This window comes from Procambarus clarkii, chromosome 57 (assembly GCF_040958095.1).
Source record: "Procambarus clarkii isolate CNS0578487 chromosome 57, FALCON_Pclarkii_2.0, whole genome shotgun sequence".
NCBI classification, from domain to species: Eukaryota; Metazoa; Arthropoda; class Malacostraca; order Decapoda; family Cambaridae; genus Procambarus; species Procambarus clarkii.
Window position 1 is genome coordinate 6,479,595 of NC_091206.1, and position 15,634 is coordinate 6,495,228.

Below are 15,634 nucleotides of genomic sequence, written 5' to 3' on the forward strand. Positions count from 1 at the left end.
TTAATGCACTAAACAAAATATGCTGATAATGTGTACAAGATATGCATAGTAAATACAAAGTTACATTCTGCAACTTTTATGTACTGTACAGAATTTTGTCAAAAATATAATTTGAAGAACTACAGTAGATATTCTCATCTCAATAAAAATGTTGATCTTTAATTTGTTTTCCTTTACCTTAAAGTTTTATAAACTGGTCAATGATACAAGAAGGTTAAGAAGTTATTTATTTCATCAAACAAACCAAAAGTCCCTGGAATGCATTGGGTTCTGAAAGAGATAAATGCATACCTACATTAAATACATATCTTTTGCTCAAACTCCTGTCCAATTTATTTATGTTATCCACTTGCACTTACATGATAAACTTATGAACAGTGATACATTATCGATAAAATACCCCTTGGCACTAATGAGGTCATTAACACCAATAAGCACATACAATTATGGTAGAAACATTTAAGGAGGGGGAAAAGCCTTCATAGACTCATGTAGGCCCTAAAAGCTTTATTTAGGAGTTCTTATTTAGTCCTCTTTATTTAATTAAAAGTAGAGGCCTCCATGATGTAGTGTGGGGACTTGTGATAAGCCACAGCTAACATTATTTATTAGTGCAGTTCTATACTGCACTAATAAAGGGCTTTGCCCGTCTCAGACCAGCAACCGGAAAACGGAAGAAAACCCGAACTCGACCAGAAGAACCATAATATGTACAGAGGGAGTGTAACAAGCGTAATCCAACAGTCAATGCGGACTATAGAAAACTAAGAGCTTTATCACCTTTACAATGACAATACATAGCATCAAAATTTTAAGCTGTTAGTGGCAACAATAATAAAAAAAGCTTAAACAAGCTCAGATCCTGCTGATATGTCAACAGGTCGCACTTCAGCAGCCTGTAGAGTATACAAAGACAACATACGTACACAGACCACAAGTGTAGTTCAGTCTCCCGCGTAACTGCTTGAGCAACCACAGAGTGACCTGGTGGGTACAGGTGCATATCTACTTCTGACTTTTGTTAGCATGCCGAGAGCTTTCCCTATTCCATAGCTCATGGTAAGCCTTATCCCTACTGGTTTTCCTTGAACACAACCCACCAATTGGTTAACAACCAGGTACCTATCTATTACTGGATGAATAGGAGGCAAACAATTAAGGATTGTCACTCAGTTAATCCTCCCTGGCCAAGACTTGAACCTTAAACCAGACCAAATTATTTACAAGGCACAGGGTGGGTGGGTGGGTGGGGTGTAATTACCTAAGTGTAGTTACAGGATGAGAGCTACGCTCGTGGTGTCCCGTCTTCCCAGCACTCTTTGTCATATAACGCTTTGAAACTACTGACGGTCTTGGCCTCCACCACCTTCTCACTTAACTTGTTCCAACCGTCTACCACTCTATTTGCGAAGGTGAATTTTCTTATATTTCTTCGGCATCTGTGTTTAGCTAGTTTAAATCTATGACCTCTTGTTCTTGAAATTCCAGGTCTCAGGAAGTCTTCCCTGTCGATTTTATCAATTCCTGTTACTATTTTGTATGTAGTGATCATATCACCTCTTTCTTCTGTCTTCTAGTTTTGGCATATTTAATGCTTCTAACCTCTCCTCGTAGCTCTTGCCCTTCAGTTCTGGGAGCCACTTAGTAGCATGTCTTTGCACCTTTTCCAGTTTTTTGATGTGCTTCTTAAGATATGGGCACCACACAACAGCTGCATATTCTAGCTTTGGCCTAACAAAAGTCATGAACAATTTCTTTAGTATATCGCCATCCATGTATTTAAATGCAATTCTGAAGTTAGAAAGCATAGCATAGGCTCCTTGCACAATATTCTTTATGTGGTCCTCAGGTGATAGTTTTCTATCTAGAACCACTCCTAGATCTCTTTCTTTATCAGAATTCTTTAAAGATTTCTCACATAATATATAGGTTGTGTGGGGTCTATGTTCTCCTATTCCACATTCCATAACATGACATTTATTAACATTAAATTCCATTTGCCAAGTGGTGCTCCATATACTTATTTTGTCCAGGTCTTCTTGAAGGGCATGACAGTCATCTAAATTTCTTATCCTTCCTATTATCTTAGCATCATCAGCAAACATGTTCATATAATTCTGTATACCAACTGGTAGATCATTTATGTACACAATAAACATCACTGGTGCAAGAACTGAACCCTGTGGTACTCCACTTGTGACATTTCTCCATTCTGATACATTGCCTCTGATTACTGCCCTCATTTTTCTATCAGTCAGAAAATTTTTCATCCATGATAGAAGCTTACCTGTCACCCCTCCAATATTTTCCAGTTTCCAGAACAACCTCTTATGTGGAACTCTGTCGAAAGCCTTTTTTAGGTCCAGATAGTTGCAGTCAACCCAACCATCTCTTTCCTGTAATATCTCTGTGGCTCGATCATAGAAACTGAGTAAATTCGATACACAGGATCTTCCAGATCGAAAACCATACTGTCTGATATTATATCATTTCTCTCTAGGTGTTCTACCCATTTAGTTTTGATTAGTTTTTCCAATACTTTCACTATTACACTTGTCAATGATACAGGTCTATAATTGAGGGGGTCTTCCCTGCTGCCACTTTTGTAGATTGGAACTATGTTAGCCTGTTTCCACCCGTCTGCTACGATTCCTGTACACAGGGATGCCTGAAAGATCAGGTGAAGTGGAATGCTGAGCTCAGATGCACATTCTCTCAGAACCCATGGTGAAACGCCATCTGGACCAGCTGCTTTGTTCTTACCGAGCTCCTTTAGCATTTTTTCCACTTCGTCTCTAGACACCTTTATGTGTTCTATGTTGTTCTCTGGAATTCTTATTGTATCTGGTTCCCTAAAGATTTCATTTTGTACAAACACACTTTGGAACTTTTCGTTTAGTGTTTCACACATTTCCTTTTCATCTTCCGTGAATCTATTTCCCATTTTCAACCTCTGAATATTATCCTTTACCTGCAATTTGTTGTTTATGAATTTATAGAATAGACCTGGTTCTGTTTTACATTTGTCCGCAATCCCTTTTTCAAAATTTCTTTCTGCCTCTCTCCTCACTGCCGTGTAGTTGTTTCTTGCATCTTTGTATCGCTGGTATGTTTGGGGGTTCGGCCTCTTCCTGTATTGATTCCATTTTTGTGTCTTTCGGTCTCTAGCCCTCTCGCAATTTCTATTGAACCAATCCTGTTTCCTAGTTCTGCATCTCTGTTTTGGTATAAATTTTTTTGTGCCTTTATCATATATTTCACAAAACTTGCTATACATCTCATTCACTTCCTTGCCTAGCATCAAGTCTGTCCAATTATACTCACTAAAAAAATTTCTAAGGTCACCATAATGTCCTCTCCTGAAGTCTGGTTTTTCAACTGCTTCAACCTCCTTATTTTCTTCCAGCTTATAACGCATTGCATACTTTATTCCCAAAAAGACATGGTCACTTTTACCCATGGGAGGAAGGTACTGAATGTCAAATATCTCTTCCTCCTTCCTGGTAAATATCAAATCTAGCATGGAGGGAACGTCCCCTTCCCTCATCCTCGTAGCTTGTTTAACATGTTGATGCAAGAATGTTTCCAGGATGAGGTCTACAAATTTACAGGTCCAAAAATCTTCTGTTTTAGCTTCATATGCTTCCCAGTCTATGGACTTCAAGTTGAAGTCACCGACTATCAACAGTCGTGATCTATCGTTATCCGCTCTCGCTATAATCTCTCTCATTATTGTTATAAGACCTTCACGTTTACTATCTAGCTCCTCCTTTGACCATGTGCTGCTTGGCGGTGGACTATATGCATTTATCATCATTAGTTTATCATCCTCATAGCAGATCTCTAGTGCTATTATGTCAACTTCTTGTGGATTGGCAGTCATTATTTCCTTCACCTTTAGGTGTTCTTTTACCAGCACAGCAACGCCACCGCCTTTCCTAATTTTTCTGTCCCGTCTCCAAATTGAGTAGCCCCTTGGGAATATGACCTCATTTAAAATTACATCTTCAAGTTTTGTCTCCGTGAGTGCAACAATGTCTGGTGTCTGCAGCTGTATTACATCACTTAACTCCAGTATCTTCGATCTCACTCCATCTATGTTGGTGTATGCAATCTTCAGGAACTTGTTCCCCCTCTCCTTATTCTTCACTCCCCCCCTCTCTATTGATTTTGTTGGTTTGCCTTTATGTACCACTTTACTGGTTTGCCTACCCCTATCACTTTGTAGAAAAAAGAATTTATTTCTTCTTCATTCCTGCTCTCATTTAAATGTTTTGCCTCGGCGAGGTTCAGTTTCAGCTTCTCTCTATCTTCTTTTGAAAGATCTCGTCTTAACGACCACCCTTTCCCATCCTCATCCCTTTGCAATTTTCTAGCATTCCTTAGTACTTCTTCCATCTGTTTGGCACCGTTTAGGGTGATCCTCAAAGGTCGATCTTTCCCTTTTACGTACCTGCCTATTCTCCTGTAGTCGCACACATTCTCTCTGTTTGTAAGACCTTCCACGAGGCCAACAATTTTATCTACTACTTTAGCTTCTTCTACAGCTCTTTCTGACCTAGATGTTATCGCCTTTTCTTTGCAGCCAAAAATGATCAGGGACTTACTCCGGTCAACTGTGTTTTGCACCAACTTCGGGTTAGATGCCAATTCTTTCCTCACTTCTAGCCTAATGTTTGTTTTATCTTGGTTGCTGCAGTGTTTGACTTCCTTTACTGCTTCTTCTATTTTTTCCTTCTCCTTGGCCACTTGTGCATAAGTGAGTTGCATATCTTTCTTGCACTGTTCTATTCCCTGTGTAACTTCCTCCATCTGTGCTGACAAAAGCTGTTTCTCCTGTTGAATTTCCTTGCCTAACCTATTGTAGTCATTTATGTTTAAATTTACTTTAACTTCTTCCAAAGCTATTTTTAAGAGTTTATTTTCTTCTTCCATGGCTTTGCAATTTGTTTCCAATTGATTCTTATCCTTGCGCAAGTCTTTCACTAAACCCTCAAGACATAAAACTTTGCTATTCAAATGGTCATTACTTTCTTTCAATTTACTAATTATTTCTACATGAGAGTTCACTATAGTATCTAAATTTACCAACTTGTTATGTAGACTACTAATATCAATGCTTTCTTCATTGAATCCCTCAAAATCAAGCTCTGTTTTGTTTTTCCCCTTGCCAGTGGCCATCTTGAATGTTCTTCTCTGTACTGTAAACACTAGGGCAACTTTTTCTCATCCGATTTTTCACTTCCCTTAGCACTTTCCTGTTATCTCACCTATTTTTCAAGAGCACTATACCTTTATGTTCTCTGGGACATCACTCACTACCATCAACCTGTACTACAATACTTAGGATTGTTGAAATATGCTGGAGCTCCTCTGCTGCAAGTGTTCACCCTAGGGGTGTCACCTTTTTCAAGTGAAGTTTTTTCACTCAGGTGTGAGTGAGTGAGTGAGTGAGTGAGTGAGTGAGTGAGTGAGTGAGTGAGTGAGTGAGTGAGTGAGTGAGTGAGTGAGTGAGTGAGTGAGTGAGTGAGTGAGTGAGTGAGTGAGTGAGTGAGTGAGTGAGTGAGTGAGTGAGTGAGTGAGTGAGTGGAGTGTGTGTGTGTGTGTGTGTTACCACCATATCACACAAGCAGAACCCAAGGCCAGCCCTAACAGCTAAGAATCAGAGGAAGACGACTGAAGAAACATGAGAACGGGGATGTTTCTAAGCCACGAACAAAATTGAAAAATACCCGGGGAGGAGAGAGGTAGCACCCAACACATACTGGGCTGAAGAACAAGAAAAGGAAGCCTCCACAGGAGGAACAACCACTCATGCCCAGAAACAAAGCTGTAAAAAGAGAACAAAGGGTAAACATAGAACACAAATACTAACAAAATCCTGAGATACTGTACACCTTTATCACAGAAGAGAAAGGACCATAGATAGAGCATACATCACACTCAAGAACCAAAGACCAGGAAAGAAGAAGGGATAGAATACCAGGAACAAAGTTCAACAACTACAAATCATTCCACAAATACAGTACATGATGGTATTAGCACAAGTAGGCTCCAGAAAACCATGGCAGGAACAGATATTGCAACTGCCAGCACCAATAGGTCAACTAGCCAAGGCCATTCTGGGGTCCCAACCAGCAGGGAAGGATGGGAGGCTAAGCAAACATAAGCTGGACAAAAAGGTCGGCCATCAGTCAGGACAGGAGGAGGAGAAAGAGGCAGACCTGCATATAGTATAAATGCTAAGAGCAGACACTTTAAATCTTCCCCATATAAAAGCAGGGAATTAATAACGTTCATAACCACATCTTGCTCAGCAAGATGTGGACTTCTAAGAAGGTTGTAGCCCACAAAGTTGCCACAAAATGGCAGCCCTACTCCCAACAAAATGTTTAATGGAAACCAAAGGAATAACCAACTGTGTCCAAAAACGATGCAGAATTCCATCCTGGAAAGCTGTAAGCAGCAAAATAGTTCTGAACTTGTTACACGTTAAAAAAAAATTCAGGTCCTCATAAACAGGATGCTAGCAACACAAGCTGGGGTAACTATAATCTATTAACTAGAGCAGGAAAGAGTGGTAACACTTGGAATACTCCTCTGTACAATGCCTTCCTCCAAATATAAGAATTGCGTAACAACTCAGACTTGGAACTTGCACTTCGTGAGAAGCGTTAATAAAAATGGACATCCTTCACTCAAGACATGCATTTTATCAAGTATATGGATTTTATCCTTACATGCTGCCTTAAATTGAAAAAAGAGGTCGACATATTTAGGTCGAGGAAAAATGTGGTTTCATCGAGGTTTAGGGACAGGAAGTACAAAACTCAATCTCCAACTCAGTGGGAACTTTCCTGTGTCACATTATTATGTATACCTAGAAGGAAAGTTGGAGACTCCTTGAACAAGTATCAAATCAGACATAGTGAATGCTATGGCATTCATGAAGGCTATCTCTACCTGCTAAGAAGAAAGTCTATCCTGATTACTCTAGCTATGTTCAGCCAATGTAAAGACTATCCCACCAGATTCAGCACTGAATGTCCATCTAACCTCAGCATGGGGGTGAACAAGGTGAATACTTCACTAAAGATCTTTCCTACTCTCTTCCACACAAAGATGTGTGTATGGTAGAGTTGGTTGTGAACACTACTTTGGTTAACTATGTGCGGTGGTGGGAGGTGGGTCATATAGCAAGGACAGAAATTCTTAAATTGCAATGATTTTTTGTAAAACATTTAACAAGTACAGTGGCTAATAATGGCAATACAGTTTGTGAAATAATTATTTTCATAATTTCTGTGTACATTAACTGTATATACAGCACGTGAAAATGTTAAGTCAACCTATAAATATTTTATAAACTGGTATAACTCACCTTTTAAATCATCTTCTAAACTTGTCTTATACCTATGGTAAATCATCCTTGTCTTCATACATATATTCCTACCCACAGCAACAGAAACAGGATACCAAAGCCCATAAATACAGAGGCAACAAGGGCAATCAAACATTCCTGAAAGCAAAATATAAAACAGAACTTTATATCATGCTGTCATTCATTCCCTGTGTATATATTAGTACAGAGCAACCCCAATTATCCAGATACTGTACTGTATATTGGTGCCTCTGGTTGCCCAAATAACCAATTATGGATAATTGAAGAAAAGATTGTGCCATCATTGAGAGTAGGTCAGGCTGACTGAGGGAACCGAAACTGGGCTCGACTGGGTTTGCGATACTGTAACTTGATCTGAGAGGAGGCACACAGGCTCACACATCCATTTGAGCCTGGCTAATCTGCAACTTCCTGGATGGACTTTATCAATTAAGGTATCTTCTGAAAATCTCCACTTGCGTTAAAGCAATATTTCTTATATCTGGTGGGTAGTAAAATTGTGGTGGTGCTTGTCTTGTAGTTTCAAGGATTGATGTCCTTGTAGTCCAGTGTCTGACTAGGCCTCCTGGCTGACGATCTGGTCAAGCAGGTCATTGGACGCCATCTGATACAGGAATCATCCCGATTCATAATGTACCTATTAAAAGGTGTTTACCAAAGTCTCTCTTGGATGTCAAAAGTTAGTTAAGCCTCTTATACTGTATTTACAAGGAAGGTGTTGAATAGCCTTGGACTCTTAATGTTCATAAAAATGATTCCCGAGTACTTAATATGCCCTTTACTTTTTAGTGGAACTATTTTGTACATTCTGCCTTGCCTGCTAGCCTTTTAAAGTAATTATTTGTGTGCATGGTTTTGGAATCTCTAATATCTGTCTTTTCTCCAGATGTAAATTATGATACAGCATTTCTTGTCCACACCCCAGGGAGTACAACCGAGGGATTTTAAGGGGCCGTAGTAATTACAAGTTTTATTGAATGGATTCAGATGAAAGCTCTCTGCAGATTCTCTGTGGTCAGCAACTTCTCCAGCTTTAAATGGGGTAGTGAATGTGCAGCAGCAATGTCTAATAGTGTTTGCCTGATAGTAACCTCAAGGGATTGATGTTCGAATTCTCTACTGTATTATATCTGGCCCCTGTGAGTTGTGGCTGGAGATGGGTTCCACAATTTACACTTTCATTGCATTCCAATTTTTTAAAACCTATAGAGAGTATTACTGACACCTGAATTGTTTTCTTTTTCCAACTTCCACCTTTGTTTTGTCTTCTTATTTTCATTATTTAAAAGGGTTGTTTTTATCCACCTTGTCTATTCTCTCCCAGTATTTTGTATGCATTCATCAAATTCCCTCTGATCCTCTTGGTACAGGTCAGTTGATCATCTCGCTACAACACGCATCTCTCTCCTCAATGTCAAAATGTGTGCCGTTTCCTGTTTTCCTCAGGTTTTTTGTTACTGCCTTTATAAACGCTAAATTTACTCCAAGATGGATAGTGATCAAGAGCAAATCCATCACGAAAACAGTGAAACACGTACGAGGGAGAAGCTATCAAGTGTATACAAAATGTATGAAAAAGTGAAACTCTCAAAACAAAATTTCTGGCTGTAGTTGATGAATTTCCAGGCAGTGAAACACTGCAGAAAGTGACAGTGATGTTGATAGTGACGTGGTAGAAACTGAAACAGCAGCTGAGGATGAGATGCAAAAATGGAGGGCGTGATGTTGATGTGGTTATTGATACAGCCCCACGTGCAGGTCCTTCATTTACCACTAATACCCCACGCATCAGTTCTAGTGAAGCTGGTCTACTGACAACACTGCACCATTTGTTCAGAGTTTTACTGGAACACCAGGCTTGACTGTCCTAGTACCAACCACTCCTCTGGGATTTATTCAGTTATTATTATGTGAGATTTACTGAAAAAATTTGGCATATGAAATAAACTTGTATGCATCACAAAGCATGTCCATTGCTTCTAACCAAGCAAAGAATGAGTGGGATGAAGTGAATGCAAAAGAGCTTGTCAGATATTTGGGACTGACAATCTTGATGGGAATTGTGAAGATGCCAATGATGTGTATGTATTGGCAAACAGGTAAAATCTGGCATATACAAGTATTGAAAGAAGGTACGACTGCAAAGCGACATGTAACGATTGCTAGGTAATTTCATACTCCTAACAATAATGTCATTCCCGAAGACAATACGAACAAACTCATAAAAGTTAGAACAGTAATAGAATATTTAAAAAATAAATTCAAAACATACTACATTCCTCAGAAACCATGTTTGGATGAAGGCACAGTGTCATGGAGGGGCCGATTAACTTTAAAAGTTTATAATCGAAATAAACCTGATAAGTATGGATTAAAGCTGTACATATTAGCTGAATCAGACTGGTTACGTCTTTGATTCAAGTGTTTGCAAAAATTGGGAAGATACCAATTGAAATGATGATTGGTTTGATTACACCACTGAAGAACAACGGTTACCATTTATATCTGGATAACTACTATAACTTGGTTCAACTTAGTGAACAGGTGCTTGAACAAGGTACAGTATATACACCTGTGGTACTCTCAGATTCCAGCATGGTGCACCCAAAGATCTTCAGCTTGAAGCAAAGAGGAAACTTCCTGTAGACAATACTGTATTCCGATGGAAAGACAATACAGGTACAGTACTTTTATAATTCCGTGGAAAGATAAGCGAGTTGTTTCACTCACCTCAACTTGCCACAATGTAGATACACAAGAAGTGGAAAGAAGGAAAAATAGTATGCAAACGTGACGGAACATCTTCATTGCAACAGGTCACTGAATAAACCAAAGGCAATCTACGACTACAATAACCATATGAAAGGTGTTATTACTTCGACCAAATGGTAAAATATTATCAGTTCACACCGAAATGTCACAAGTGGACAAAGAAAATCACATTCTACTTTCTGCAAATGGCTATCCATAATGCTTTTGTGTTATACCAGTACTACACAACAGATACCAAGAAACTCATTCCTCCAGATCAACGAAGTAGTAGTCATTTGTTCACTAGTAAACTTTGAGTACAGTATAAAGATTGGCCTCACAAAAATGACATCATACATGCTCTTGATCTACATGAGGACGACAGCAGTTGTACTGGTGACAATGTTGCATCACCCTGACCATCAGGTGTGAGGCGGCCACTCTTCCCTTCTTCAAAGCAAAGTCAAGAATCATCACCGGACTCGGGAGATGAGTTTCAGACAACTCCTAGTGGTGCTGCCACTTGGTGAAGACCTCATATTATGATAAACCCGAACATCTGAACAAGAACTTCAACCATTCCCTAATTTGCATCGAGAAAGCTCTGAGGTGTCATGTCTGCTACAAGTCTGGTAAAAGGAAGGACACCAACTGCAAGTTGTGTGGTGTGGTACTGTGCTGCCCTGTGCTCCGGCTTCTACCATTGCAAGAGGAAATACTGGGTGGCTAAGCAGTAATGCTTACCCACCATCCCCTCCACCTATAAAACATCTGTTGAGCAACTTCAGGAAATATCCTTTCCTGGAGCAGATGGAGGGGTTTGCTCTACAAACATCATTGGGTGGTAAGATAAGTTTATTGATTTTTTATACATATGATATTGTGGTATAGACACTTATGAAGGAAACAAGACAAAAACGAATGAAATAGTGTAACAAATAATGTCAGGAATGAATAACGACTGTAAACATTGACGCAAAGCCGTTTTTTTCACATGACCGTGTACTTTATCTTATAGTATTGGTAATGCTGTTCTTCTATTTTACCTTATATGTATATATCCTTCTAGAGCATTCTATTGCAATTTGATACTAAAATAGACGTAGCACGAAAATTGAGGTCAGAAAATAAACATTGGAGTGTTGTTGTCTGCCGGGTATGGCAAAGTGTTAATTAGAAACGTCTTGGAGCATTTGGCACTACTGTATCACAGCCAAAAATATATAACACAGTACAGTATATTCAAAATATTAAGTTTTGAAGCCATTTTTGGTACTTTATCCAATCACCCACATTTATTAACATTTATCTTAAATTCTACAAAGAAAACAGAAAATAATGGCTTGATTTTATCTACATTTGGGGAACTTGTATTAAAATTAGAATTTAATCATTTTGAAATTCTGTATAAGTACAAAAATATTGAATTTTTATTTCTAATACAGTATTTTCTCCAAATACATACTGTATTCCTTAGTTTTAACTCATTTAGAAAGAATTATTTTTGTCTTCAAGTGCTTTTGGAATTGCACAACAAGATTCAAGAGGAAATTAAATAGAAAAATCTGGTCACTGTGTGAAACTAATGTAACATGGCAAGAAATGCAGTAAAAAAGGCAATTCATAGAAAATAACAACGGGCTTGTATAAGCTGAAACATTAATGTTTTACTATAGTTTTGAAAATTAAATCAATGATGACTGCTATTCCATATGTGACTAAAATTAATACAATACTGTAGTATCACTTCAGGTAAGCAAATGGTAAATAGTAATGCAGCACTCAAAATTTAAATCAAGCACAAAGTTTAATCAACAATGGAAAGATAAGTTAATTTTGTTTTAAAAGCACTATATTTCATTACAGTATATATTAAAGATCTATTTATGGAATATCTAAAATCAAATGATACTAGGATAGCACACTAACCATAAAATTTTTGAGATCTGTCTTGGCCAACTTGGAGGCATTTCAAAGGAAATATTTAAAGTAAAGTAATAATTACGGAATAAGAATACTGAACATATAAGGCACTACTGTAGTCACATTCACATACAGTCACATTCACTAATTCAGTGAATTAGCTTTTAAACATGTAGACAATATCTAATTTACAATAGTACAGTACCAAAGTTTCTGAGATGGTTAGGCACATCAAGTAAAATCACATTACATACACCAAGTCATACTCTTATTACATTAATGAATAAATATATTATTTAAGTTTTCTAATTATGTTATTTTATTTTCTAATTATTGCATGGTAAAAAGCATCTACTGGGAACTGAAAATCTGCATGAGACTGATCCAAGCTGCCTATACCAACAACGCAAAATTATTTAATATGTTTGTCATCCAGATACACAATTGCAATATAAAACTTAAAATGCATAGAACTGTACCTTAAAGCAAGTTACAATCTTGAGCTAGTTACAAAACTCGATATAAGTCATCACATCAACAATGGGTTCGAGATCGAACCTGTACTTGAGGTTGATCTCGAACCCATTGTTGATGTGACGACTTATATTGAGTTTTGTAACTAGCTCAAGATTGTAACTTGCTTAGCTAAATGAATTGTGGGGTTCAGTCCCTGAGCCCATTATGTGCCTCTGTAACCCTTTCCACTACCGCCCACAAGATGGGTATGGGGTGCATAATAAATGAACTAAACTAACTGTACCTTAAAAAAGTCTCTGGTGAGCTTGGTTGATGTAACTTCATAAACAAAGAACCAGGCAGTGAAGAAGATGCCAATGCTCATAAGCACCAAGGTGAGATGTGGGTAAATAGCCGGATTCACCGGGGAGACATATCTTGACATTGATTCTATTCCAATCTGAAAATAATCAGTTTGTTTAAAGACAAGTAGTAGACAAGAGTTGTATAAAAAATTAAACACTTCCCAATTTTGTAATGAATATTAAATTCTATGCTAACTAAAACCACGTTACTGTACAGTGTTTTTGGATATCTCGTATGGGCCAATAGGCCTTCTGCAATTACCTTCATTTGTATATTGAAAACTTTTAAATTTTAAAGTACAGATCAAGTCAAACACGGGGGGCCCTTCGAAAAGCCGCCGGCTTCCTGTCCTCGCCCTCCTGTAGTGGCCCTCAGGTAAAATCATCAAATTCATCTAAACAGCGAGATGCCCTAAACACAAGACTCCTTCACTCGTTTTAAAGACAGTGATCTAAACTCAAACAGTGAAGACCTACAGTTGATCTAAAATGTAAACATCAATAGTGACAACTACACAAATTTACGATTATAAAAGGTGGAATATAAAAAAGAAATGAGAAGAAACACCAACCATCTTAGCAGGAGTTGTTGTTGACACGGTCCACCAATGACACGCCGCCACCCACCGGACAGCTGTTGAGGGGGTAAAAGCTCTCGTACACTTATGGCAAAGTTGTTGGTTTTCAAACCCACATTTTCAAGTGATTTTCTCATTGTTGGATTTGTTCTGTAGAAATTGAAATTGAAATAAGTTTATTGAGGTAAAACACACACAAAGGGATGAGGTAGCTCAAGCTATTCTCACCCCGTTCAGTACATCGAGAGATAAACATATATATTTCCTTATTCTGTAATCAGTACTATGAATTTATATTGTAGTTATTATGATGAAATCAAACTCTGCTTACATATACCTATTCATCTTTATCTGTTAGAGTATGAACCTGCTCGAAACTATGCGTGTTAGTGGCTTTGCAACCAGGGTTGCTAGATACAAATTGCTGAAAGTAGCTAGCTGACGGTCAAAGAGTAGCGAATTTGTAATAAGAGTAGCCCAATTTTTTTGTTGAGTGATACGGGTTTCAAGGAATATATTTTGATATATAGAGTACACTACACGATGTTAATTGTTTTATTCATATTATTTCAGCACACACACACACACACAAAAAAAGAAACCCGGATTTCAAGCAAACATATAAATATAGTTCACACATATAAACATAAAACGGAGCTCTACAAATCAAGGGACCCAGAATGTGGAATGACCTTCCCAATCACGTCAAAGACTGTACCTCTCTCAACCAGTTTAAGATAAAAACTAAGCACTACCTAATAAATTCCCTGTAACCTACCTTACCCCTATACTGTCAACCCATGTCTTTTTTTTTTAAACAACGCTGTTTGTCGACCTAATTGTATTTGCGCTGCTTTTTGTGCCATGTTCCCCCCTTTTATATTTTTATTTTTATTTGTTCTCAACACATTTTATTCGTTAATCTCAATTAGTATTAAGTTTTAGTCTTTAATGTTTTTCCTGCCCGAAACGCTTTGCATAATAGTGGTTTTAGGCATTGTATGTACTAGCTCTATCTATAAATCTATCAATTTATGTATAACCTCTTGTATGTACTTTACCTGAATAAACATTTATTTATTTATTATTTATTACAGAGCCTTAGCAAACAAACCTGGAGCACTAGTACACAACCGCTGAAGCACAACCATGCACGAACCGAAGCCTGACCATGCACAACCCACAGCCCCAGTGACACCCCCGGAGCCCGACCAGTTATTTAACCGGAGCCCGACCAGTTATTTAACCGGAGCCCGACCAGTTGTGTAACCGAAGCTCGACCAGTTGTGTAACCAGACCCCGACCAGTTGTCTAACCTTAAGCCTAGCAAGTATACATCTCATCCAACCCCCACAAAGCTAAACAGTCCCAGAGCACAACCAAGCTCCATTCCTAGCTCGACCAAACAAAGATCTCATTAGTCCTACCTAAAATCCTCCACTTGCCCTAGACACCAACTATTGACCCATAGCAAACAATTGAACTATATACAAAAAAAGAAACCCGGATTTCTAGCAAACATATAAACATAGAGCCTTAGCAAACAAACGTAGAGCACTAGTACACAACCGCTGAACCACAACCATGCACGAACCGAAGCCTGACCATGCACAACCCACAGCCCCAGTGACACCCCCGGAGCCCGACCAGTTATTTAACCGGAGCCCGACCAGTTATTTAACCGGAGCCCGACCAGTTGTGTAACCGAAGCTCGACCAGTTGTGTAACCAGACCCCGACCAGTTGTCTAACCTTAAGCCTAGCAAGTATACATCTCATCCAACCCCCACAAAGCTAAACAGTCCCAGAGCACAACCAAGCTCCATTCCTAGCTCGACCAAACAAAGATCTCATTAGCCCTACCTAAAATCCTCCACTTGCCCTAGACACCAACTATTGACCCATAGCAAACAATTGAACTATATACAAAAAAAGAAACCCGGATTTCTAGCAAACATATAAACATAGAGCCATAGCAAACAAACCTAGAGCACTAGTACACAACCGCTGAACCACAACCATGCACGAACCGAAGCCTGACCATGCACAACCCACAGCCCCAGTGACACCCCCGGAGCCCGACCAGTTAATATAACCGGAGCCCGACCAGTTATTTAACCGGAGCCCGACCAGTTATTTAACCGGAGCCCGACCAGTTGT

The 15,634-nt window shown here is 38.7% G+C and overlaps 1 protein-coding gene across 1 annotated transcript; it reads right to left on the minus strand.

Moving 5' to 3' along the window:
- Positions 1-213: 213 nt before the first annotated feature.
- On the minus strand, positions 214-13,180 carry LOC138353339 (transmembrane protein 258-like). Its single transcript, XM_069306224.1, has 4 exons — positions 13,160-13,180; positions 12,837-12,992; positions 7,382-7,519; positions 214-270 (listed from the first exon to the last, which is right to left on the minus strand). Exons 1-3 carry the CDS (start codon positions 13,163-13,165, stop codon positions 7,436-7,438), a joined length of 246 nt encoding a protein of 81 aa, XP_069162325.1. The 5' UTR covers positions 13,166-13,180; the 3' UTR covers positions 214-270; positions 7,382-7,435.
- Positions 13,181-15,634: the final 2,454 nt, after the last annotated feature.